The 24,811-nt window shown below is 43.4% G+C and overlaps 1 protein-coding gene across 3 annotated transcripts in view; it reads left to right on the forward strand.

The window, feature by feature from the left end:
• LOC121002175 (glyoxylate/hydroxypyruvate reductase B-like) overlaps window positions 1–11,143 on the forward strand; it is a 32,864-nt gene extending 21,721 nt beyond the window's left edge. For 2 of the 3 annotated variants that reach the window (XM_040433514.1, XM_040433512.1), the window contains 3 exons: window positions 1,427–1,602; window positions 2,447–2,543; window positions 7,140–8,439. In XM_040433514.1, the coding sequence (XP_040289448.1) occupies window positions 1,427–1,602; window positions 2,447–2,543; window positions 7,140–7,296 (430 nt within the window). In that variant the 3' untranslated portion in view covers window positions 7,297–8,439. Of the gene's footprint in view, window positions 1–1,426; window positions 1,603–2,446; window positions 2,544–7,139; window positions 8,440–10,865 lie in introns of those variants that run through there. The other variant, XM_040433513.1, reaches the window with a different exon arrangement.
• Window positions 11,144–24,811: the final 13,668 nt, after the last annotated feature.

Here is a 24,811-nt window from a genome sequence, read left to right on the forward strand (position 1 = left end):
ACTTGAAGCGTCCCCATCACCATGGGAACGCCTCTGTGTTAGAATATACTGTCGGATCTGAGTTTCACGCTCTAACTCAAATCCGATGGTATATTCTAACATAGAGATGTTCCTATGGTGATGGGGACGCTTCAAGGTAAAATATACCATCGGATTGGAGAAAACGACGATCCTATGGTATATTAACTCCTGACTTTACATTGAAAGTCAATGGGGGACAGATCCGTTTGAAATTGCACCATATTGTGTCAACGTCAAACGAATCCGTCCCCATTGACTTGCATTGTAAGTCAGGACGGATCCGTTTGGCTCCGCACGGCCAGGCGGACACCAAAACGACTGTTTTTTCATGTCCGTGGAAAAATCAAGGAGGACCCACGGACGAAAAAACGGTCACGGATCACGGACCAACGGAACCCCGTTTTGCGGACTGTGAAAAAATACGGTCGTGTGCATGAGGCCTAAGGCCTCATGCACACGACCGTTCCATTTTTTGCGGTCTGCAAACCGCGGATCTGCAAAAAACGGAAGCCGCCCGTGTGCCTTTTGCAATTTGCGGAATTTGTAGAAATGCCTATTCTTGTCCGCAAAACGGACAAGAATAGGACTTTTTTTTTTTTTTTTGCGGGGCCATGGTACGGAGTAATGGGTGCGGACAGCACACAAAACTGCGGCTCGGATGCTGACCCAAACAACGGTTGTGTGCATGAGGCCTAAGAGAAATAAAATACAAGTCTTACAGGTTTGATACGTTATAATGGATAGCAAAAATGAGAAGCAGTGAGGTAACATATCAGGCTTTCAAGACAACTCAGGTCTCTTCATCAGGCAGTGTCTGAAAGAGCAGAGACATGATGTAATGATTCAGACACTGTAGTATTATTACTGATGAAGAGACCCGAGTTGTCTCGAACCCCCGCCGATCAGCTGGTTGAAGAGGAATCTGCACTCCATGCGAGTGCAGCCTTCCTCACGGCTTCTACTTTTGCTAGCCATTAAAAGGTAACAAACCTGTAAGGCTTGTATTTTGTTTCTATTAAAGGGGTTTTCTGGGATTTTAATATTGATGACCTATCCTCAAGATAGGTCATCAAAATCAAATTGGCGGTGGTCTGACCCCCGGCACCCATGCCAATCAGCTGGTTGAAGAGAAAGCCGCACACCCTGCAAGCTCAGCCTTCCTTTGTTTGTTTACTTGCCCACCATCAACATCGCAGCGGCGAGGACGGTGTAATTACAAGACGTCCCATTCACTTCAATGGGACAGCTCGTTCTTATACAGTTGAATACCTGAGGATAGGTCATCAATATTACAATCCCAGCAAACCCCTTTAATGAGAGACAGAAACCAGTTTTCTACTGACTATAACAAGGTACCATATATATATATATTTTTTATTCATCTGAAATATGTATTGTTCTGCAGGCTGGAGGAAGAAAAATCAGTGGGAGCCTCATATTGTGAATGGCTGGATGATTTACTGCAGCAGTCGGATTATGTAATGCTTGCTGTCAACCTAAGTCCTGAAACAGAAAAGCTGATTGGAAAACACGAATTTCAGATGATGAAGCCATCAGCTACATTGATAAATATAAGCAGAGGTGTGTGGCCAGTTCTAGCGACCGTGGCTATATCTATTGTGCTGTTTACGCATTGTACTTATTTGTATATGACTTCTTACTATGATTGTGACCATGGCAGGATTTACCATATTTTTGCCCTATAAGATGCACCAGCCCATAAGACGCACTTAGGTTTTAGAGGAGTGCAATAAGAAAAAAATACTTTTCATTAGACCTCAGACCAGGCCAGCAACCCCCAATGTTAGTCAGACCTCAGCTAACAGCTCCAATCAGACCCTCACACTGTGCGCAGCCACAGCACAGCTGACAGCTGATGACCAGGAAGTGGTGAGTACAGAGCCTTCACTGCTTCCCGGTCCTCCGGTGCTAATGAGCACTTCCATAATGGAAGCGCTCCTTAGTATTCACCCCATAAGACACAGTGACATTTTTCCCTCACTTTGGAAAAAAAAACTGCGTCTTATAGGGTTGAAAATACGGTAAATGCCCAAGTACAAAGGGTTGGCCCCTTATATTCTAAATATGTCTGTAAGGTTACATCAATCCGATGAAAGCAAAATGGTGTAGTAGACTATACTGCTCCATGCAACAAATTAGACAGTTTTTTTTTTGTTTGTTTTTTGTTTGTTTTTTACAATGGGACCCTAGGGTTGGAGGCATCTGTTTATGTGCCAGCATATAAACTTGATGTGCCCAGAGCCGCACCATCACATAATTTAGCAGGGGAGGGACCATTGGCAGTAAAATAGCATAGAGAACTGAACTATTTTATCTTTTTTTACTTTCCATTTATTTTCTATTATTACTGATGGTTAAGCGTTATACAGTGCATACTGTAGTAATGTAATATCTATGCGCTTAGGACTTGTTGTTGATCAAGAAGCTTTGGTGGAAGCTTTACAGACAGGTCAGATCAAAGCAGCTGCATTAGATGTCACTTATCCGGAACCACTGCCAAGGTAAGCACTTGACGTTCACTGTGTTCATGTTATGCTTAGCGCTTGATGTTTTCTTAGCATATAGCCTCTTGACTGTTTATCCAGGGGCATCCATGTCCATGGTACTGCAGCCCAGTACTCTTAAATTTAATAGGTTCAGCTGAAGTACCAAGCACAGCCACACTTATATGGATATAGCTGTACCCGAATAACCATTGAATGGATTGTGACATTCCAGTGAGCGTTGTTGCCCCTTTATTCTCTTGATCAGAGAGGTCTGAAACATCCACCAATTAAACTTTGATGGTCTATCCTAAGTATAGGCCATCAGAAGAAAATCTGAGAAAAACATAAGGATATGTCCATTTTTTATCAGAACCCTCTTGCAAAATCAGGGACAACAAGCGCATCCATAGTACTAAGTATATGGTTCATACTTGGAGCCATAATACATCCATGTGCATGTTGTCAGGGATATAAAGCAAATGCTTTATATAAAAGAAAGGATCAAAGGAAAAATTTCAAAGGGAATTGATCATAGAGTGTCACGGCTGAGGATGGGGGAAATCCTCAGCCGTGTGGAGCCCGGTGATGTTATGGCTGCTTGGCCATGAAGACAGGATTAGGGAGCAGGTCACCTCCTAAAGGCATCCCTAACCTGACCCTGACTCCTAGCTACATGAGCCAACCTTGATGGTAGGAGGGCTCATGCTCCGGAACCTAGAAGTCCCTGCTAGCCCTCAAGATGGCCCTAAACTAGGAGCTGAGTAAGACAACCCACTCCTCCTAGACACGGAGGAGCAGGAGTCTCAACGGCCAAGCTGCTGGAAAAGGGGAGACATAAACAGCTCTATGGATATGGCAGGTGAACAAAGAGTTCCACCTACCTGCCACAGCCTAGCTGACTGGATCCCTGTGTAAGCAGGGTGCAAATCACAAACGCATCCCCACACAGGGACCCAGATCCATAGCTGCACAAAATCACATGTAAAACATCAAACGGACATCACACATAACTAGAAATAAACTTAATGAGACATTATGGTTATGACCACAGGGGTGGCTCTTACTGGCAGGTAGTAAAGACAGGAGGCTGCTTTCAGCTAAGCATGGCTGAAGCAACCTGCAGACCTGCAAAAGCAGTGAGGCTTTATAGGCCAAGAAGCCACACCCCACAGTCGGACACACCCAGTGCACACACACACTAGGAAGGAGATTAACCCTTCCAACACCAGGGAAGGGAAAACACCACTTAAAGGGGACGTGCACACAATAACATAAAAAGCAAGTGCACACATACACACATCACACAAAACCGCATGCACAACATAGTAAGCTGCAATGGCACAGCTCAGACTGCTACGCTGCCACATACATACTGTTGCCAGCGGCAACCACAGGTGAGGCAAATACCCCAGCCCTCACCTGTGATTGACAACCAAAGAAAACCGCTGACAACCGCATGCGGTTCAGGAGTCACGGTCATAGCCATGGCCGTGACCTAGAGGTGGACATATAAAACACCTCAAAAAGAGTTTGTCATTAATCTAATTATATTGTGCAATCAGTAAAACATGGTACAAGCGTCTATGTAAAAATATAAATGATTTATTATACAGTAACTTAGAATACAATCAAAGCTTAATCAATATAAAACTCAATAATATGCAATAATACACAGTGATATGCAGTGCCCTAAATTCGCCACTAAATGGTTGTAACACAAATACCAGCGTTCCATATTACCTCTCAAACATAAAATGTAATACAACTGTCTTGACCACAATTGTACTATCAGTTGATTATACACAGAAACTTAATAGTGATAAGGATCACTTGCTCTGCTCAAACTATGACCAATTTTTGGGTAGTATTGCTACACAACTTATGAATTACCAGGCCTGATATTGACTATAGAATGTGAATATTCCAATCAGAGATTTTCTCCAATATCAATATTAGATCTTTTATCTTTTATCAATATTAGATCTTTTATTCAGTAATATGCATCTTTACTGAATAGTGATAATATTGATGTAGCACTTGTAACATTATACATCCGCACTAAAGCGGGGAGTTACTAAATATCAGGCCAATTAATTCAATCAATACGCATAATAAAATTATACGTTACCCGAGAATGCAGATGATATGCAGAGTCTAAGGGAAGTCAGCTCTAAAGTCCGTTCTGATCATTGGGATTTTTCTCCTGGGGTCTCTCCTTTCTTTTTCTCTCTCTTCCCTCCTGTATGTGGTTTATTATCCAAAAAGTATCAGTTAGACACACCTTTTTAGCTTGGAGTTTTCCAATCATTGTTGGCTAGGCGTGTACATATGATAACAACTATGATGTCACTGTATTACCCAGAATGCATTTCTGCTGTTGGTGTAATGTTACTCATTTATACCTAGGTGGCACTATTGCATAAGCTACTAGCATCATTACTAGTAAGGGTTAAATGTCCAGGTCTGACTTTATCTTACATTCCATACACATAACATATGGGATCCTAAATCATAGCTACAGGGATTAACTTTGACACATGTCCCAATTAAAGCACAGACATTAAGGTACCAGTTTAGACATCTCCCAAACTATCAAATTTATGGTATTGATAAGAATATAATAAAACCTTGTACTCTCACAGACATGTGAGTCTCCCCTGTCACTTCAATGGGTGATTGATTGTTAGTTAAAATAACACCGCTTTCCCTGAACGGAGACTCATTAACAAAGTCTATACTTAAAATTCTTCTCATCATATTTTAGGAGTACATGCGTTCCTAGTGAGAAATATGTAAGATAATAGTTGCATTGACGTACTTCATAATATTTAACAATATAAAACAATTCATATGTCCTATTGATTATCTTATACAAAAAAAACTAAGGTTTATTATATGTGTATACAGTCACAACAGATTTTCTGCTTCACCAATAGACATTAACTGTAAGGATAATTAGTACCAGATACCTCTAGAGAATATCCTTATATCAGTCATAAATCTATAAGGAGACAAGAATGACTCTTCTCAGACTGGTACATCTATAGAGAAGAAACCTCATGAACAGTGTTCTTTCTATGAACCCCTCTTGGCCGACTTTAAAATACATACAAAATGGTGAATATATCACAATATGGCCTCTTATATATAATCAAATCCACTATAATTATGATATTTAGACATAAATGTTATATACCTATGAAAAAGCACAATGTGAGGACTTAGGGGAAGGCAAATTTACACGGTTTAGCTGCCTTGCCCAGGATAAGGATCAGACCTGAGTGTTTCCGTATGCCGAGCCTTGCCAAGGGCTGTATTTGAGACCCCTTCCTAATTTGTTGTGTTCACCACCATATATTAAAAATAACACTTTACCCAGAAACTATGGATAAATAGAAGGAAATAAAAAATGTTGTCAGTCAGGAATTTCTGAAGCTCTTGAAACAATCTTGAAATCTGGCAGAGAACATAGGTGTATTCAACCCGATTCTTTACATTTCCATCAGGTTAAGGGGTGGGACTTATTTGTCAGTTATTGCTAACTGAGCAGAGGTAGGCGTCTGCTCCACATACAATAGTTGCCTTAAAGCTAGATAGGTCTATCATGGGAGAATGGCTGATTTCCTGGAACACATATAGAAAAATTCTATGCATATTTCTCAATTGCGAGGAAAGTGTGATGTCTTGCCCGTGGTCATGTGTATCACTGTAGCCATGCACTGTGCTCAGCAGTGATGTGTTCCCAAGCAAGACATAACTGCAGAGGCTCAGTGATCACGTGCCACTGGGGGACATGTCACTGCTGAGGCCAGTGAATGGCTTCAGTGGTGCACATGAACATGGATGGATTGTCATACTTCTTCTGTCCATTGGGGACTGAAAGCAATGGGGATGGGCACCTCAGCACTGAAACAGAGCACCAGTAACAGGTGAGTTTCTTTCTCTTTTACTTTAAACAAATTGTGGGCCTTAGCTAATTTTAGCTTGGCATTAACAGTTTGCATATTCTCTGTTCAGTGTGTCTTTAAGACCAATGAATGCATATATGTCATTATAAATAATGTATGGAGTGGGCTCCTTACGTAGCTGACACCCACCAGCAGCAGCCATGATCTGAGCTAGCTCCAATCTCTGACTTTTAACAGCTCTGATTTGATGTTGCAGTGAATTGTGACTGCAGCATCTTAGTGGTTAGACAGAGGTAGCGTGATGATTGGTTGCTATGGCAGCCGGGGGTCATTCTGATACAGCACCTATTACACTCTGCCTCTGGCAGGGTTTAATAGAATATCAGTAAAAGTGCTAATGACAGCAATACAGAAATATTACTGTCAAAAGTACAAACAATCAAATGATTAAAGGTTCAAGTGCCCTAGGGGACCAATAAAAACAGTAAAAATTAGCTGAATAAAGTTAGCTGAATGCCTGAAATATGAAAATACCACATTATTTATTATGCATAGTGAACACAGAAAAAAAAAATGTTTAATTAGAGTATGGCTGCACAGCGATTTTTGTTTCTGTTGAAATTGCTGGTGAAGTACTTGATTCAGACTGGAATAAAGCACAGTGTTTTAGTATTTTTATAATTGAATTCCCCTTTTTTTTCAGAGATCACCCATTGCTTAAAATGAACAATGTTGTCTTAGCTCCCCACATGGGTACCGCAACACCTGACGCGCTACGCCTTATGATGGAAGATATGGTTCACAGTATGATGGATGCTGTTAATGGTCTCCCAGTGTCCAATGGAGTTACTGGCTGCTGACTAAACATTTTGTAGTTTTGATGATTTATATCAGGTGTCTCAAACTCGGACAGATATATGGGCCACACATAGAAAAAATTTCCAATTGACGGTCCGCATTCATTTCACATATGATACAATACAAAATTTTTGCTAATAGAATATATCACAAACACCGCAAAAATAACAGTACTATACAAAAAGTCCCCCCCCCTCACCCCATGGTAATCGTGTTCCCAGACTAACCTCAATAGTCTCCCCTACAGTACCCCAATAGTGATAATGCTCCCCAAGAGTGCACCCATTAGTAGCAATGCCCTCTATATTTTGCCCAATAAAAATGCCTCCACAGTACCCCCAGTAGCAATTATTCCCCCTCTTTAGTGCTTCAGCATGTATTAATGCCCCCATTAGTGCCCCATGCATTATAATGCCCCCCCAGTCATCTGACCTGTATTATTTTCCACATTTATCTGACTCCTGTTCTCCACCGCTGTCTGCAATGCAGGGTAATGGCCTCTTCGGCTTTCTGATGTCATTGTAACCTCCTGTGCCATTCTACTGCCTCATAGGCTTTAGGCCTAGTGGCCTGAGACCTATGAGGCTGAACGGCGGGAACAGGAGCTATAGGCACCCAACTTGGACTGAAGAAGGTGGTCTCCTAGTCCCCCATGCTCTGCACAAGTGGCACATGGCACAGTAGTTTTTATAGATAGGCAGTGTTTATTTAGCAGACTATCCAGTTTATTAATATGGATGCATCAGGTGGCTGAGATGACTTCCAGGAAAAGAGGCAGGCCAGCCTGTATCATCTTTCCCCAGGGAGTATCCTTCTCAAAGTAACTGCAGAGACCCCCATAATCAGTCATCATGTAGCATCTCGCTGCTGCCTGCCACTGTGTGAGCAAACAATATTTGCATGTACCTGTACAGTGGGCTCACAGAACAAATTTTACTGGTGGGCCCAAGGTGCTCCAGTCTGAAACTCATAGGCTCCTGTGGCACACTGTAAACTGCTGCTTGCTGCATTGAGGTGTCGCAATAAATTTTTCATTACACACTGTACTTTATGTTAGTGGTAAATTTTAGTCATTATGTTTTATTTATATATGACAAAATACTAAATTTGCATAAAAATGGGGAAAAAATTGCAACCAAAAAAGATGCTCCGTGTTGTAGGTGGGTCCAAGTTGGGAGAAGGCAGGGCCAATACAAGCTAGACAGCAATACAAAAATACTTTACTAGTAGGTACCAAATACCACAGTGCAGAACAAAATACTTCTCCAGCACAACCAAATATCACAGTGGAGCACAAAATACTGCCCCAGCAGTGATAAATAGCAGCACAAATTACCTCCCCAGAAGCCTCCACCCTGTGATGGCCAACACCAGCTGCCACGTTCTGTCCTCCTCCTCTTCCCAAGTTGTCCCTAATTAAGATATGGAGGTGAGTCGTGGGCTGCAGCACAGAGCCAGCCCTACCTGCAGTATGCTGTCTGGTTTTACAGTGCTACCAAACATACAGGAGAATACAGCACTACATACATTTTAAATCCAGTGATGTCTCCTCTGATTGTAGATGTTCTCTTTTCTCATGTTCTCCATTCATCCCAGACCACCATGATGACTTTTTGTCTCTGCAGAGCTTGCCACATAGACATCTTAGGTTCTGGACTTTGCCATCATCCACCCCACCTTCTCAACTGTAACTCCAGATCCTCCTGCCACTACTAATATTGTGCACGCTGAAAATACTAGTGATTATACATAAACAATTGTTTACAGTGCCCTCTGTAGTAATAATATTCTGTGGACCCAGTGGTAATATGCTCTCCCTGAGTGGCTCAAGAAGAAATAAAGCCCCATTGTAGTGGCCCCGTAGTCATTATGCCCCTATAGTGCCCCAATATTCATAATGGCCTCTATATAGCCCCCAGTGATAATAAACATGCCCTATATAGTGTCCCCAGCCAGACGTATTCCAACCTTTGGCCTAAGCTACCTGTGTCCTGGCTCAGGCACTCGCAATGATGTCATCATGCTGCCTGCGCTATTGTTTGCGTGTTCCCACAAGCTTCAGGCCTAGTGGTCTATTAAGGAGAAGGGTGGTCACAATGATGTCTTCATGCTGCCTTCATTACAGCGCAAGTGGTCGCGATAATGCCATTGCTTCGGAGCCACCTGCACTGTTGATATACAGTATCCCCTGTGGTGAATGACAAGACCCCGTCATAGTATTTAACTGTATTGCCATTGTGAGGATAGCCATCAGCCATCAGTGAGGGTGGTGTCAGCGGCTCTGGCTTTTTGCTTGGCCCTATAACTCCATGCCCATCCCCATAAATTACATTATCAGCACATGTGCAGTAGTCATCTGTGCTGCTGGGGAAGCCAAAGGAGGTTTACTGCACATACACCGACAGTGTGAGTAAGGTGCAGTAATACAGTGCCAGGCATTTCAACCAAGGGGAGGCAGGAGTGGCAATTGAGACACAGCGTTGGAGCTAAGGTGCACCGAGGATCTCGGTCATAATCATAACAAAAACTTTAATTGCACATGAATGGCGCAAACGATTCACATAAGAAATGTATGCTTTTACTCTGCAGGATCAACCTAACAGGTATTTCATCTGGTTTAATAGTGTTAACCCTACTCCTTTATATGCACATTAGCAATTATGCCCGTTTTCTGGAGAAAACAGAATAAAACCCTTGACACTTGTTCACCAGCAAAATGTTTGGGTGGAGGTTAGTCTTAAAATGGCAGTGTACCTTCAGTAAACATTTGATATGTCGTAGGGAAATATAGTTGGGGGTCTAAGTGCTGAGACCCTTACCGATCTCTGGAATGAGAGAAGAGAGGCGCTTGCTTACTGCACGCTCTCTCCTCGCTTACTGAGTCAGGAGCGAGATGGGCCTATAGACTTTCTATGAAGTCCGTCTCGCTTCATGTCCTGCGCTAAGCAAGTTGTTCTCTCCCCTTGTTCTAGAGATCGTGGGGGTGCCACTTTAACTATAACAAAATTAGCTATTCTCTGTGTTGTGAATAAATAATATTTGACATGAATTGCTGTATTAATGTCATTATTTAACATACGCTGCATCTGTGTCTGAATGAAAGGGGACGCGGCACTTGGATGAGCACAGTGGCCTCTTCATCCTATACCAAACACAGTTCTTGGTATTACAGCTCAATCCCAATCACATGAATGGTACTGAGGTGCAAAAAAGCCATGGATGTGAAGTTACAGGCTTAGGGCCCTTGCACACGACCGTATGCCCTCCGAGACATACGGTCCGTGAGCAGGCCATATGTCCCAGAGCGCCATTGATTGTGCGCACGGGAGTACACAGCATCAGAGATTACAATGATGCTGTGTACTCCTGTGCGCACGATCAGTGCCACTATGGGACATATGGCCCGCTCACGGACCGTATGTCTCGGAGGACATACGGTCGTGTGCAAGGGCCCTTAGGAAGAGGCTGCAGTGCTTACGCAAGCCAGATTTTTGGATGGTGGATACTACTGGTGCCCCTCACACCAGTAGAATGCTTGTTTTATAACTTATTTCATTTACATTTCTTCTAGAGATCACCCACTTCTAAAACTCAGAAATGTTATTATAACACCTCATATGGGCAGTGCAACCTTCCAAGCCCGGCGTATTATGATGGAGAATACGGTGCAAAGTATGATCGATGCCATAAACAACCTTCCTGTTTCCTGCGAAGTTATAGCGAATTAACATAGGAGATCCTTTAACAATCTCTTATATCCATCAGGATATTACTAGAACCTAGTGAAGGGGACACTCCTGACATTGTATGCACATGTATTTTTTTGCTGTTTGTTTCATAGAAAACTGTTGGGCACCTAAAAATAAAATTTAGATCAATGCAAACATGAAATCGTCATCATGCATATGACAATAGTTTTTAGTCCACAAACCCATTTATTTCTATGGGTACACAAAATGCGGAAAGCACGCAGATGTCATCCATGTACTGTCCGCATCTGTGTGGCCATTCGGCAAATTATAGAACATGTCCTATTCTTATGCGTTTTGTGGACAAGCATAGGTAATTCTAGTGAAGGGAGTAAGAAAAGTGTGGCACACACACAGGCAGTATCCGTATTTTGCAGAGCCACAGTTTGCGGACCGCAAAATGGATACGGTCGTGTGCATGAGGCCTTAGTAAAATAGATGTCTAAAATTTGCAATTTATAAACATCAACATTATTTTTAGTAAACCTTCAAATAATTAATTTTAGAGAAAGAAGCAGGAAATTTGATTATCCATGTCTTTCCATTTGTCCAGGCAAGAGCTGAGAAATTTTAGTCAGTATCTATATAGGATATTTACTGACTATTTGTTTCCTTGGCTGCTTTTTAGCTTAAAGAGGTTGGCCCATCTCACACATTGGTGTCATATCGCTAGGATATGCCACCAATGTCTGGGACCTTCACCTATATCTAGAAAAGAGCCCATGGTTGTCCTCCATTAAAGGGGTTTTCCGAGATGTTAATACTGATGACCTATCCTCTGGATAGGTCATCAGTATGTGATCAGTGGGGGTCCGACACCCGGGACCCTGCCGATCAGCCGTTCAAGAAGGCCTTCTTGCTGCTTTCCCTAGGCCAATTGACGACGCATTCATCAGTCAAGTGGGCTTCGTGCAGCTCAGCCCCATAAAGGTGAATGAGGCTGGGCTGCAATACCAAGCACAGCCGCTATACTATGTATGGTGCTGTGCTTTGTGAGCACGGAGAAGGCCATGCCGCTTACAGGAGCGCTGGTGCCTTTTCAATCAGCTGATTGGTGGGGGTCCTGGGTTTGGGACCCCCTCCAATCAGATACTATTGACCTATCCAGAGTATAGGTCATCACTATCACTATTAAAATCTTGGAAAACCCTTTTCGTTTCTGTGGTAGTGCCGAGCGCTGGCTTGGCTATTTCCATCAGCCCCATAGAAGTAAATGGAGCGCTGGCCGCGCTTTAGCAGTGTACTTTACATTAATTTCTATGGCACTTACGAAAATAGTCGAGTGTACCTCTTGGCTATTTTCGGCACTCCTTTAGAAATGAATTGAGGATGGCCGCGCGTACCTAGTCCGCTCTCCTTCCCTTTGAAGGCTCCGTTGTAGCAATGTGCCACCAATGTACAAGATGAGCCAATCCCTTTAACTTCATTGGGGCAATGCTGTGATCTGTGACTACAGTGCCTAGAGGGAGTCTAAGGTAGTCTGAGATACACCTTCTGTCCAGTGGCGTAGCTAGAAATGACTGGGCCCCACAGCAAATTTTTGAATGGGGCCCCCCTCCCACAGTAATTTTTTTTAGCCATTCCTATGGCTACTAAAGATTGCTCTCTCAGACCAGGCCCGGCAGCTGTTCCATTCGTTTTCAATTTCATTGTGTAATACTGTTCAGGGGGCCCTGACAAAGTCTTTTAGTCCTCCTGCTCCTGGATGGGCCCCTTCTGGGTCAGGGCCCCAAAGCAGCCGCTTCCCCTGTAGCTACGCCCCTGCTTCTGTCTTATTATTGGCTCAGGCCGCTGCTCTCCCTCCTCCCTGCAGATCTGTGAAACCACCAGTGATGAAAGATGATTATCCAGTATCACCACTCATATACTGATCCAAGGGGAAGTCTGGACGGTCACTTTAATCACCATTTGATCCATTGTTCTATACTATGAAACAAAAATAACGTGTTATAGTCCACAAGTATTTGTCAGAATCCTGGTACTTTCTTCACTAGGTGATCTGATTGTATAAGGCTGTTTCAACAAAGAGCTGCATACTAGTCATTGGTGGGTCAAGATTTTACAAAGTTATAAAGTGAGGTAACTTAAGATTGTTGCTCTGTAGTGAAGAATTGCTTACTTGTAGGGGTTTTCTCACAAAGCATGTTTATTTCATATAAAAATGACATGAAATGTGATCTATCAGGCTCCTGGGACCCCACTAATCTGAGAATAAGGATGCCTGGAGATATAGTAGTTGTCCATGTGCAGTCACTCTTCTTTAAAGCGATTGTTCACCTGCACCACACCGTGTGCACTCAAAAGCACTTCATGCAGCTTTATATACACTCCCCTATTTTTTTTTTTTAAAGATATCTGGACCATTGTAGAAAACAAGCACTTTTTTGGCATCTTTTGTGCCAGCCCTATCTCCTCGTAGATTGTAAGCTCTTGTGGGCAGGGCCCTCACTCCCCTTTAATTCTTGACTTCTTTGCTGCCATGTAATGTATGATTTTGTTTGTACATGAACCCTCTGATGGTAACGCATTGCAGAATATTCTGGTACTACAGTATATAAATAAAGATTATCATTAGAATTGATATTGTTAACTATGGAAACATGAAAGTAAGCTTGAAAGAACTGAAAGAAGATGCTGCTGTTCACATGCACAGCCACCTCCCCACAGCAGCTGCAAGATTGTTCTTTGCTTCCTTGCCACAGGATCAGGACATCATCGATGTACCTGATCCAAAGTAAAACCAATGATGTAAAGTGTTCTAATGCATCACTGAACACATATTCTCTCTCCAACCAGCCCAGGTAGAGGTTGGCAAAAGTGGGGGCACAGGGGCTCCCCGTTGCCACATCCCTGAGCTGGTGGAAGATCTAAGAGTTAAAGGTAAAAACAATGTGCGTGAGAATGAATTCCAGCAATTCCATAAGGAATCGATTGTGCCATATAAGGTGCTGGTCTCTTTGTTGTAAAAATGTGAGAACCGCTTCACAGCCCAAACCATGTGGTATTGAGCTGTAAAGGGCCTCAACATCAAGGCTGGCCAGAAAGATTCCCTCCTCACAGTGGATGTCATTGAGTCAACAGAGGACATCCATTGTGTCCCTTGCATAAGAGGGCAAGCTCGTAACAAAGGGTCTTAGAATAGTGTCAACATAGGTACTTATATTCGCTGTTAGGCTGCCTATGCCCAACACTATCGGCCTACCCTTTAAGGGGGTCACCCCCTTATGCAATTTTGGCAAGATGTAGAAGGCGGCCAGAATCGGGAATTCTGGAAGGAGGAACAGTAGCTCAGACTTATTGATCAATTTTGCATCCTTATGCAGGATCAGTCACAGTTCATCTTTTAACACTAATGTAGAATCTGACGGTAGCTTCCTATACGTGTGTTTATCATTTAGAATCCGGGAACACATATTTTGATATTGATCATGTCCCAGGATCACAATTTTACCGCCTTTATCAGATGGTTTTTTAAGAATGTCACTGTCCTGCTGAAGTCCCTTTAATGCCTCTCTTTCTACAGATTTGAGATTGTCTGACCAACATATGCACGATTCCAAAGAACGAAGCTTATTGGTGACAATAGACACAAATGTATCAACTGGTGTGTTGTCACCAATGGGTGGAAGTTTCCTAGAGGGGAGTCGTAAGGTGGTAAAGAGGCCATCTCCCTCATCTCGCAGACTTTCAGCATAAAGGTCTGCTAGAAGTCTGACATCTGGGAGGTCTTCCTCCTCGATCCCCAGCTCCTCGCATTTACGGCGATCATCATGCATAAAAAATGTTCGCCATTTAAGCTTGCGTACAAAAAAACCTGCATTTCAAGATCAGATAATACTTGGGATGACAGGTTTACCACCTGCAGGGCGTCCTTGGTAGTGGGGGTGGTGTAGCGGCTAGTTATTTCTTGTTCCGGAGCATATATTGGGACACTGGGGGGGTATTGTCTAAAAAAAAACTTGCCCACGTCTCTCACGACCTCTTGTACTATAAGGACGCCTGTATGATTGCTTGTAGTGTCCTCTACTAGATGTTGTCTGTTCAGATTCAGTCTCACACTCGCTTGAAGACACGTCCGTGTCTAATTCAAGGGTGTCCGTGTGTTTGGAGCTATAGTTAAAGATTCTCCCCTCTTTTAAATCTTTAATATCCCTATTGAACAACAGGTGCTTTTTCTCTTTCAACTGTGCCGTGTATTTTTTAGTTGTTAGTTAAAGGTTGGACTCTTTTTTACTAAACTCCGTATTTGTGTGTTGAACTTTTTTACTTGTTTAATATTATCTTTTAATTCAGTTTCAGTGTTGGACAGTACTGTTTTTTCCTCCTCTAGCAACAGCTTCATTAATCTAAGTGAGGATTCTATCGATTCCTTTTCCCATTTCTTAATAAACGTATTAGATCTCAAACGGGACACTGGGGTTGCGCAGACCTCTGGGAACGATTTTTTTTTTTTTTATATATGTCTCCAGAGACTGCACTTCCCACCAGGATCTTATAAAGTTCTTATAAATCCGTGTCACCTGTTTTAAAGCCTGACGTAATGCTTTGTGATTGAAAGGATGTGGGAAGTTCCTTCTCTGAAAAAACTTCACTAGGATCCCCCATCCATTCCTCAGTATTGATATTCCCCAATATAAAAAAAAACTGCCATACCCCAGTCAAAAGAACTCCAAACAAACAGATTTCTAACGGAATGCTAGTATAGTGTTATACGTCCCTTACACAATAATCAATTTAACCTAAGCCTGATAGGAGCGTTAAAATAAAATAAATAAACTTTATTGGTATTACTGGTTTAAAACTTACGGGTGTGTTGCCCCAAATTTCATATATGTAAAAAACAGGCTTCAAGAGGAGCATACACTGTGTGGCTTGATGAAGCAATAAATCACCACACCGTGAATGTTTCTGAACCAAAAAGTATGTCAGAGCTCACTGACATACGGCTCAGACCCTCCTCTAGCTAAACAGGATGTCTGAAGGCCAGCTCACATGAGCCACTGGTCTGCCTTCAGACAATTATCCCAGAGAATTTAACTAGTAACCTCCCTAGGATTCGCAACTATAAGTCTCAATGTTGCTTAAAGTCTGGCATCTAGTATGGCCAAAAGGGTTGTCTCATCATGGACAATGGGGGCATATCGCTAGGATATGCCCCCATTGTCTTACAGGTGCGGGTCCCACCTCTGGGACCCGCACCTATATCGAAAACGGAGCCCCGAAAGTGAAGGAGGGTGCACTGCGCATACGCAGCCACCCTCCATTTATTTTCTATAGGGGCCGGTGAAAATTTCTGTCGGCCCAATAGAAATGAATGGGAGCAGGTATGCTCCCATTCACTTCTATGGGGAGCCGGCTTGGTGGTGGCTGGGCCAGAGTCCTTTAGCCACCACCTTGCCAGGCTCTGTTCTCGATATAGGTGCGGGTCCCAGTGGTGGGACCCACACCTATAAGACAATGGGGGCATATACTAGCGATATGCCCCTATTGTCCATGATGAGACAACCCCTTTAAGTGTCTTAAGTTTTAAAAGTGGCTTAAGAATAATTTTTTTAATATATTTTATTTATTAAGTTTATTATTTTTGCAGCAAAACAGGCCCCAAAGCTGAAGTGTATGGATTCTGTTCTACAGTAAGTGCTGCGGTGAGAATAGGATTGGCAGGACCACACATTGCTGCTCCTGCCTGTGCCTGCCTCACTGACAGGTCTGCATAGCACATCATTGCTCCTGCCTGTCCTCGCTCTGCTCCGCTAAGCCTTGTATGGCACATCGATGCAGGGGAGGACTGACCATAGACCCCATATCCACCCCTCTTCTCTGCTGCTGCCAGGGTGCATAATGTACCCCACACATGCCCTCCTGAATTAAACTGCCATGGCCCACATCTCACCTCCTAAGCCCCCTGCTCCATATCTTAATCAGAGACAACTGAAGGAAGAGGACATAAAATGGCATCTATTGATGACCACCACATAGGGAACACTCTTGGGGCAGTAGATTGTGCTGCACTGTGGTATATGGTTCTGCTGGGACGCTATGGTATTGCCGACACTGCTACTTGTGTTGCCTTGCCTTCTGTCAATTTGGACTCGCCTACAACATGAGGCCACTTTCAGGTTTATTTTCCAGGGCCAATTTAAGTTCCTAGTCCGCCCCTGCCGATGTGCTATGCAGACCTGTCAGTGAAGCACAGTGAGGCAGGCAGGAGCAGCAGTGTGCTATGCAGAGTCCATTCGCCTTGCTCCTGCTTCCCCTGTCCCTCCTACAGGAGCACTATGGAATACCTGTCCGTAACAAACTTTCCTACAGTTATGACCTTTCATCTCGCACACACTCTGACACAGTCTTCCCTGCTGATTTCATTTTACTCACATTACCCGCCCCGGCAGCATACATAGTGGCAGTGTTGGTCTTCTACTATCAGATAACTGCTCTGTCTGCATCTACTCTGCCTCCAGCCAGCTATTATATACTGCCCCCTAGGCCTGGCCACCATCTTTTTCGACCACTTTAACACCTGGCTCCTACACTTTCTTTCTGCTGGCATACCTTGTACTATCATCATGGGTGACTTCAACATATCCATTGACACTTTCCACTCAGCTACCTCTAAACTTCTAACACATACTTTCTCCTTTGTCCTCTCACAGTGGTCCTCTGCCACTCAAAAAGATGGTCACACACTGGATCTTATTTTTACCCTCCTCTGTTCCCTATTTAACTTTTCTAAAGGTACTATTACACCAGCAGATGTAATACAGATCACGATAAACGATCGAAGATGTAGCGACTTGTTAATGACGGAAATTTCTGCTCACATGCGTGAGAATCTGTACAATATTCGCTCCGTGTAATAGGGTCTTTACTCACCTCTCTCCCTATGCAACCACAACCTACTTACATTCTCTTCCCTTATCTCTTCAGCTACCCCTAGTCCACAAACTGGCACACCCTCATAGGAACCTTAAACATCTTGACTTTTGCTTGCTTTCTGAGTCTCTTCTACCACTCTATACCATATGTTCCCTCCATAATATAACACCACAATAACTGCAGCCCTCGACTCAGTCATCCCTCTCGTACATAACAAACCAAAAAGAAAAACAGGCCTACATCACATCTCTCATATCTTCCCTGTCTCACAACCCTAAAAACTATTCAACACTTTGAATAGTTGCCCCCTCTCTCACCTCTCAGCTGAGAACTTTGCCACATACTTTAAATAAAAAATTGACAACATCAGAGAAAGCTTCAGCCTACAGGCCCGTCTACACAACTGTTCAGTATTCTTCCCCCAAAACCCACTTCTCCACCATTACAGACGAAAAACTTTCTACTCTACTTTCCAGCTCACATATCACCACCTGTCTGCTTGACCCAACACCATCCAACCTCACCACAGTGTTTATCTCTGCTTTAACCTATCTCTTCAAGCTATCACTAACCACAGGTGTCTTTCCCTTCTGTTTTAAACACGCTGCCATCCTCAAAAAACCTTCCCTCTTTGTCGCTACCTTCCCTCTTTGTCGCTGTCGCCCTATATCACTATTCCCATATGCCTCAAAGCTACTTGAACAATATATCCACCTTGAACTGTCCTCCCTCCTCTCTTCCTCTTTGGCAGTTTCAGTAGAGAAGTGGGGTCAGAAGCCAGATTGTAGCTGGTCAAAGTCACTGACCTGCTAACTGCCAAAGCCAAAAGACATGCTCTGTCCGCATTCTCCTTGACCTATCCTCTGGTTTTGACACCACTTACACCACCTCTCCTGTCTCCTATCTATTGGTGTCCTTCAAGGCTCTGTCCTAGGACACCTGCTCTTCTCAATCTACACCTTTGGCCTGGGACAGCTCAGAGTCCCATAGCTTTCAGTATTATTTCTATGCTGATGACACGCAAATTTATATCTGGGCCAGATATCACCTCCTTACTATCCAGAATCTCGCAATGCCTATCTGCAATATCTCCCTTCTTCTCCTCTTGCGAAAACTTAACATGAATAAAACAGAATGTATCTCTTTCCTCATCTCACTCAGCTGCCCCAACAGACCTATCTATCACACTGAATGGCTGAACACCCTGCCTAGTCAACAAAGTCCACTGCCTTGGAGTAACCTTTGATTCTGCTCTGTCCTTCAAACTGCACATCCAAGCCCTTTCCACCTCCTGTCGCCTTCAACTCAAAAATATCTCTTGGATCCACACAATCCTGAACAAGACATCTGCAAAAATGGTTGCACATGTCCTCATCATCTACCGCCTAGACCACTATAACATAATCCTCTCTGGCATCCCATCTAGCAATTTCACACTCCTCCATTCTATCCTAAACTCTGCTGCCCAACTAATCCACCACTCCCCTATTTCTCCTCTGTCTCTTCTTTCTGACAATCCATTCACTGGTTCCCCCCCCCCCCCCCGCAAATTTCACACTCAGTATGCTAATACTGAGCATCGGAGCATTGGGGAGGAGACAGTCTTTCTCTGGCTGTAGCGCTGTCCAATCGCAGTGCAGAGCGTCACAGCCAGGGAGAATAAACCTCCCTGGCTGTGACGCTCTGCGCTGCGATTGGACAGCGCTACAGCTAGGGGAGAAGGAGACGCCCACAGAGAAAGATTGTGTCTCCTCCCGACTGGGTTTTAGCATCAATGAAGGGCCTATTTAGATGCTAAGGGGAGATTAGATGGGCTCTGTTCTTTTCACTCCTTTTTTGGCAAAAAATATGCTCTCTGATTAACGAGGGATTGGAAAATATCCACAAAAGTCTATATTACCCCCTCTCTAGGGTCATCTACAGTTATATAGTGAAAGGGGATCTATACATCTCCCGGCAGCCTGTCAGCACATCCCCGCTGCCACCTATAATGGAGAGGTGAAAACCGCTGCCAGACATTTCTGGCAGTGGCTTATCTCCTGGGAGAACAAAAGATGGGAAGTATTTACTTAGCCCACTTCTTCTCTCCGCCAATATCATCTGGGGAGTCGGGAGTACCTACAAACATTAGACTGTCGGCCAAGCCCACCTTTCTCGATAATACACTGTGTATAGCCATTATAAGCATCCCCTGCAGGCACACAGCCCGAATAGGGTCGATTTAAAACAGTATTGACCTTTTCTGCTTACCAACCCCTGTTTAGGCTAATCAGTGGAGTATTAGAGATTAAGCGACAAAAGCAGAATATACAGAGCTCAGCAGATTGGGGTTATCATCCAGTGCATTCCTAAATTGTAGATGTGCAATGGACCAGGAACAAACTTTTTATTATTCAGAAACCTCCTGATCTGGGCCCCTGGATCACACCCATTATCGAGATAGAAGACAAGGTTGGTCAGATATAGTTATTAGGGATCTGTGTTTAGGGAGTATGTCCAGTAGGTAGAGGGGGCTTTTTGAGGTGCTCTGTGGGGAAGGGGGACAGAAATCAGTAATTAGTCTTACCGGTAATTGTTTTTCCAGGAGTCCAACATGACAGCACATGGGAGGATGTCAATCCCCATCTCTGTAGGGACAGTGAGGGAAGTTTGAAAGGTCCTCCTGCAACCCCCCCCCACCCCCTCCCACTCCTCGTCTCCAGTGTTTTCTAAATTACTACACCGGATAGATGCAACTCCATTTTATTCATTTTCTGTTATAACATACAATGTTAACATCACACTGTAATCAACAAAAAAGGGAGGGTACTAGGAGTGCTTAATTACAGATTTCCAGGACATCCCCCATGACAGCACATGGGAGAATTACCAAGGCTGTAATTGACAGAACATTGTCTTGGGCCCAGAGGAAAATCTGATCCGCAATTCTTTGAAGTTGAGGGTTCTGAGTTCCTCCTTGGTGTCTGAGGTAGCAGACTGTTGTCATATTGTCTGATAAGATCCTCAGATGCTTTCCCCTCAGGCTCTGGCCTGCGACTCTTAAGGTTTTCAGAACGGCCGCCAGTTCTCTTGCATTTGAAGATCTTTGACTTTCTATTGCCGACCAATCTCCCTGAAAAAACTGGCCCCCTACCTGGGCTCCCCAGCCCTTTTTCCTGGCATCGGTAGTCACTCTCGTGAAAGCATACCCCTTTTTGAAGATTGGCTGGGTCTATCCACCAGTGCAAACAAATACAAAAATGGTGTGGTGTTAAACACGCAGGAAGTGCTCAAATCCATATGCAGTTGTGTATATATAAACAGGGGAGCAAATCCTGCACTTGTGGCCCGTTGCTAATGGCGATCCCCAGCAAGAATGCACACAGTGGAGGATGCCCACGGCAGACCACAAGTACCACAATAGATATCCTACACAAGATAGCAATTATGTGGATGTGATAATCAATATAACAATATAATAATAGCAAAGACAGGTGCACTCTGCAGACTTACTAAACCCTCAAACTGATGATAAAATTGAGAGATTAGCCAACATGTCCTACTAGGAGGACATGTCTGAGTCTGAGCACCGCACCAAGTTTTCTCAAGTAGCTCGGGTCCTGGTCTATCCACCAGTCTAGCGTATTCTTTACTCTGGTGGGTATAACAATTTTCTTGTCCAAGGTATTCTGTCTTTTGTTCCAGCTGGATAGGATCAGGTTCTGTAGGGGTCTGTTATGGATCTGAACCCAAGAAACCATGGGAATACAAGAAGTCAGTATGCCTAGTACATACATTGCTTCCCTGATAGTACAGCTTCCTCTTTTCTGGAAGGAAGATATTTATTTTATAAACGCTTTGTGTTTGGGTGCTGGAAGAAAAGATACTTGACTTATGTAATCCAAGAGGGTCCCCAGAAATACCTTCCTGTAATTCATCTGGAAATCCGACTTTTTCAGGTTGATGAGACAACCTAGGTTGTGGAGTAGATTCAGAGTTATCTGAAGATGCTTTTCCAGAAGTTCTTGTGATTCTGCTGTCAAGAGAAAGTTGTCTAAATATGGAACGATTAGTACATCCTGATGTCTCAGATGGGCCATGATCTCTACCACTATCTTGGTAAATACCCGAGGGGCACATGAAATCCCGAAGGGCAGACATTGAAACTGGAAGTGAAACACTAACCCGTCTAACTTTATTGCAAACCTGAGATACTGATTGTGCTCTGGATTTATGGGGACATGGTAATAAGCATCCATAAGGTCGATCATACACATTAATGCTCCTGGTGTAATGAGAGGGATTGCTGTCTGGACTGATTCCAAAAGTTTATTATAGTTCGGAATGTGCCATCAGTTTTTTTCACAAGGAACAGTTTTGAATAGTGGCCTTTGAACTGCTGCAATTTTGGAACTGGTACTATGGCTTCCAGTTTGCATAGTTTTTGTATGTCCTGTATCATCTGATTTTTTAAGGAGGTTGTTTGGGGAACTGTCATACAGAAACATTGGGGAGGAAGGGATCTGAATTTGTAGCCCTCTTGGATCGTCTGAAGTACCCAAGGGTTCTGCGTAATTTGAGTCCATTTGTGACCGAAGAATTAGGATTGAGTAAGAACCCTGCCTTTTCCACCTTCAGGGTAGCTCCACCTTCCGGTCTTGCCTTTCCCTCGCCCAGAATAATTCAGCGTTTGTCCAGGAGTTCTCCGAAAGGACTGAGACTTCTTAGGCCTTTCCTCCGGGAACCCTTTCTTCTTATCGGCCGCTCTTTCTAGGATTGTGTCCAACACAGGCCCGAAGACATAAGAACCCAAAAAGGGGATGGAGCATAATTTGTTCTTAGAGGCCAAGTCACCAGACCAGTTTTTTAGCCATAATGCTCTTCTAGCCGTATTGGCTAACGTGACGTTTTTTGCAGGAAAACGGATGGATTCGGCAGACGCATCTGCTAGGAAAGCTATAGCTACTTTCAAGAGGGGAACCGAATCCAGAATCTCTTCTCTGGATGTTTTAAGTTTGAGGTGGTTTTCCAATTGGTTTAGCCACAGCCCCATCGCTCTGGCTACCAATGTCGCCGCAATATTGGTATTAATTAAGGCTGACGAACATTCCCAGGTTCTTTTAAGTAGGCCTTCGGTTTTCCTATCCATAGGATCCTTCAAGTGAGAAGAGTCCTCAAAGGGAATAGATGTTTTCTTTGCTACCTTGGCCACCTGAACATCTATTTTAGGTATATCGTCCCACAATTTCGTATCCTCTGGATTAAACAGTAGACGACTTTTAAACTCCCTTGGGATAGTTAACTTCCTTTCTTTTTTTAAACTCGTTTTATTGAACAAGTAAAGTAGATATAACAGACATTGAGATTGTCATATAAGTAGCAGACGAAAAATGTTACCATTGTACATTGGTGATCAGTACATGTCAATAATATTTTTTTATATAAATGACATTCAATCTGACTATTGTCATGAATTATAGAACCAATAAGCCAGAATATAGTGACATTCAATTGTATACATAAGCAGCAGGTTTACAAATGCATCAGCACATATACATCAGAATATAGGCAAGAAGTCAAATTACTGGACAAGTATATAATAAAGGTTGTTGCCCAAACCTAATGATCTATGAACCTGAAGGTAATTGGGTTTGTATAAAAGACATAGAATGCAATGTACAGTCCTGATCAAAAGTTTAAGACCACTTAAAAAATGCCAAAAAATCTTATTTTACATTATTGGATCTTAACAAGGTTCCAAGTAGAGCTTCAACATGCAACAAGAAGAAATGGGAGTGAGACAAAACATTTTTTGAGCATTCAATTAATTGAAAATAACGATTAAACTGAAACAGGCTGTTTTTTAGCTGATCCAAATTTTAGGACCACATGCCTTTAAAAGGTCAAATCTGTGCAAAGATGTGGATTCATTGTCATTTTCTGTCAGGTAGTCACACGTTGTGATGGCAAAGGCAAAAAAACTCTCCCTTTTTAAACGTGGTCGGGTTGTTGAACTGCATAAGCAGGGTCTCTCACAGCGCGCAATCGCTGCTGAGGTGGGACACAGTAAGACAGTCATTTGGAATTTCTTAAATGATCCTAAGGGTTATGGAACAAAAAAGTCAAGTGGAAGACCCCAAAAAATTTCATCAGCACTGAGCCAGAGGATCCAATTGGCTGTCCGTCAAGACACTGGACGATCCTCGACCCAAATTAAGGCCCTTACTGGTGCTGACTGCAGCCCCATAACCATCAGACGGCATCTGAGACTGAAGGGCTTCAAAAACAAAAAAAGTCTTCAAAGACCTTGTCTCCTTGAACGCCACAGAACTGCTCGTTTGGACTTTGCAAGAGAGCACCAAACATGGGACATTCAAAGGTGGAAGAAAGTTTTATTCTCTGATGAGAAAAAATTTAACCATGATGGTCCTGATGGTTTCCAACGTTACTGGCATGACAAGCAGATCCCACCTGAGATGTTTTCTATGCGCCACAGTGGAGGGGGCGCCATAATGGTCTGGGGTGCTTTTTCCTTTAGTGGAACAATGAAGCTTCAGGAAGTGCAGGGGCGTCAAACGGCCGCTGGCTATGTCCAGATGTTGCAGAGAGCATTCCTCATGACTGAGTGCCCCCCGTCTGTGTGGTAACGACTGGGTTTTTCAACAGGACAACGCTACAGTACACAATGCCCGCAGGACAAGGGACTTCTTCCAGGAGAATAACATCACTCTTTTGGCCGATCCTGCGTGTTCCCCTGATCTAAATCCAATTGAGAACCTTTGGGGATGGATGGCAAGGGAAGTTTACAAAAATGGACAACAGTTCCAGACAGTAGATGGCCTTCGTGCGGCCGTCTTCACCACTTGGAGAAATGTTCCCACTCACCTCATGGAAACGCTTGCATCAAGCATGC

The sequence above is a fragment of the Bufo bufo genome, chromosome 5, assembly GCF_905171765.1.
Source record: "Bufo bufo chromosome 5, aBufBuf1.1, whole genome shotgun sequence".
NCBI classification, from domain to species: Eukaryota; Metazoa; Chordata; class Amphibia; order Anura; family Bufonidae; genus Bufo; species Bufo bufo.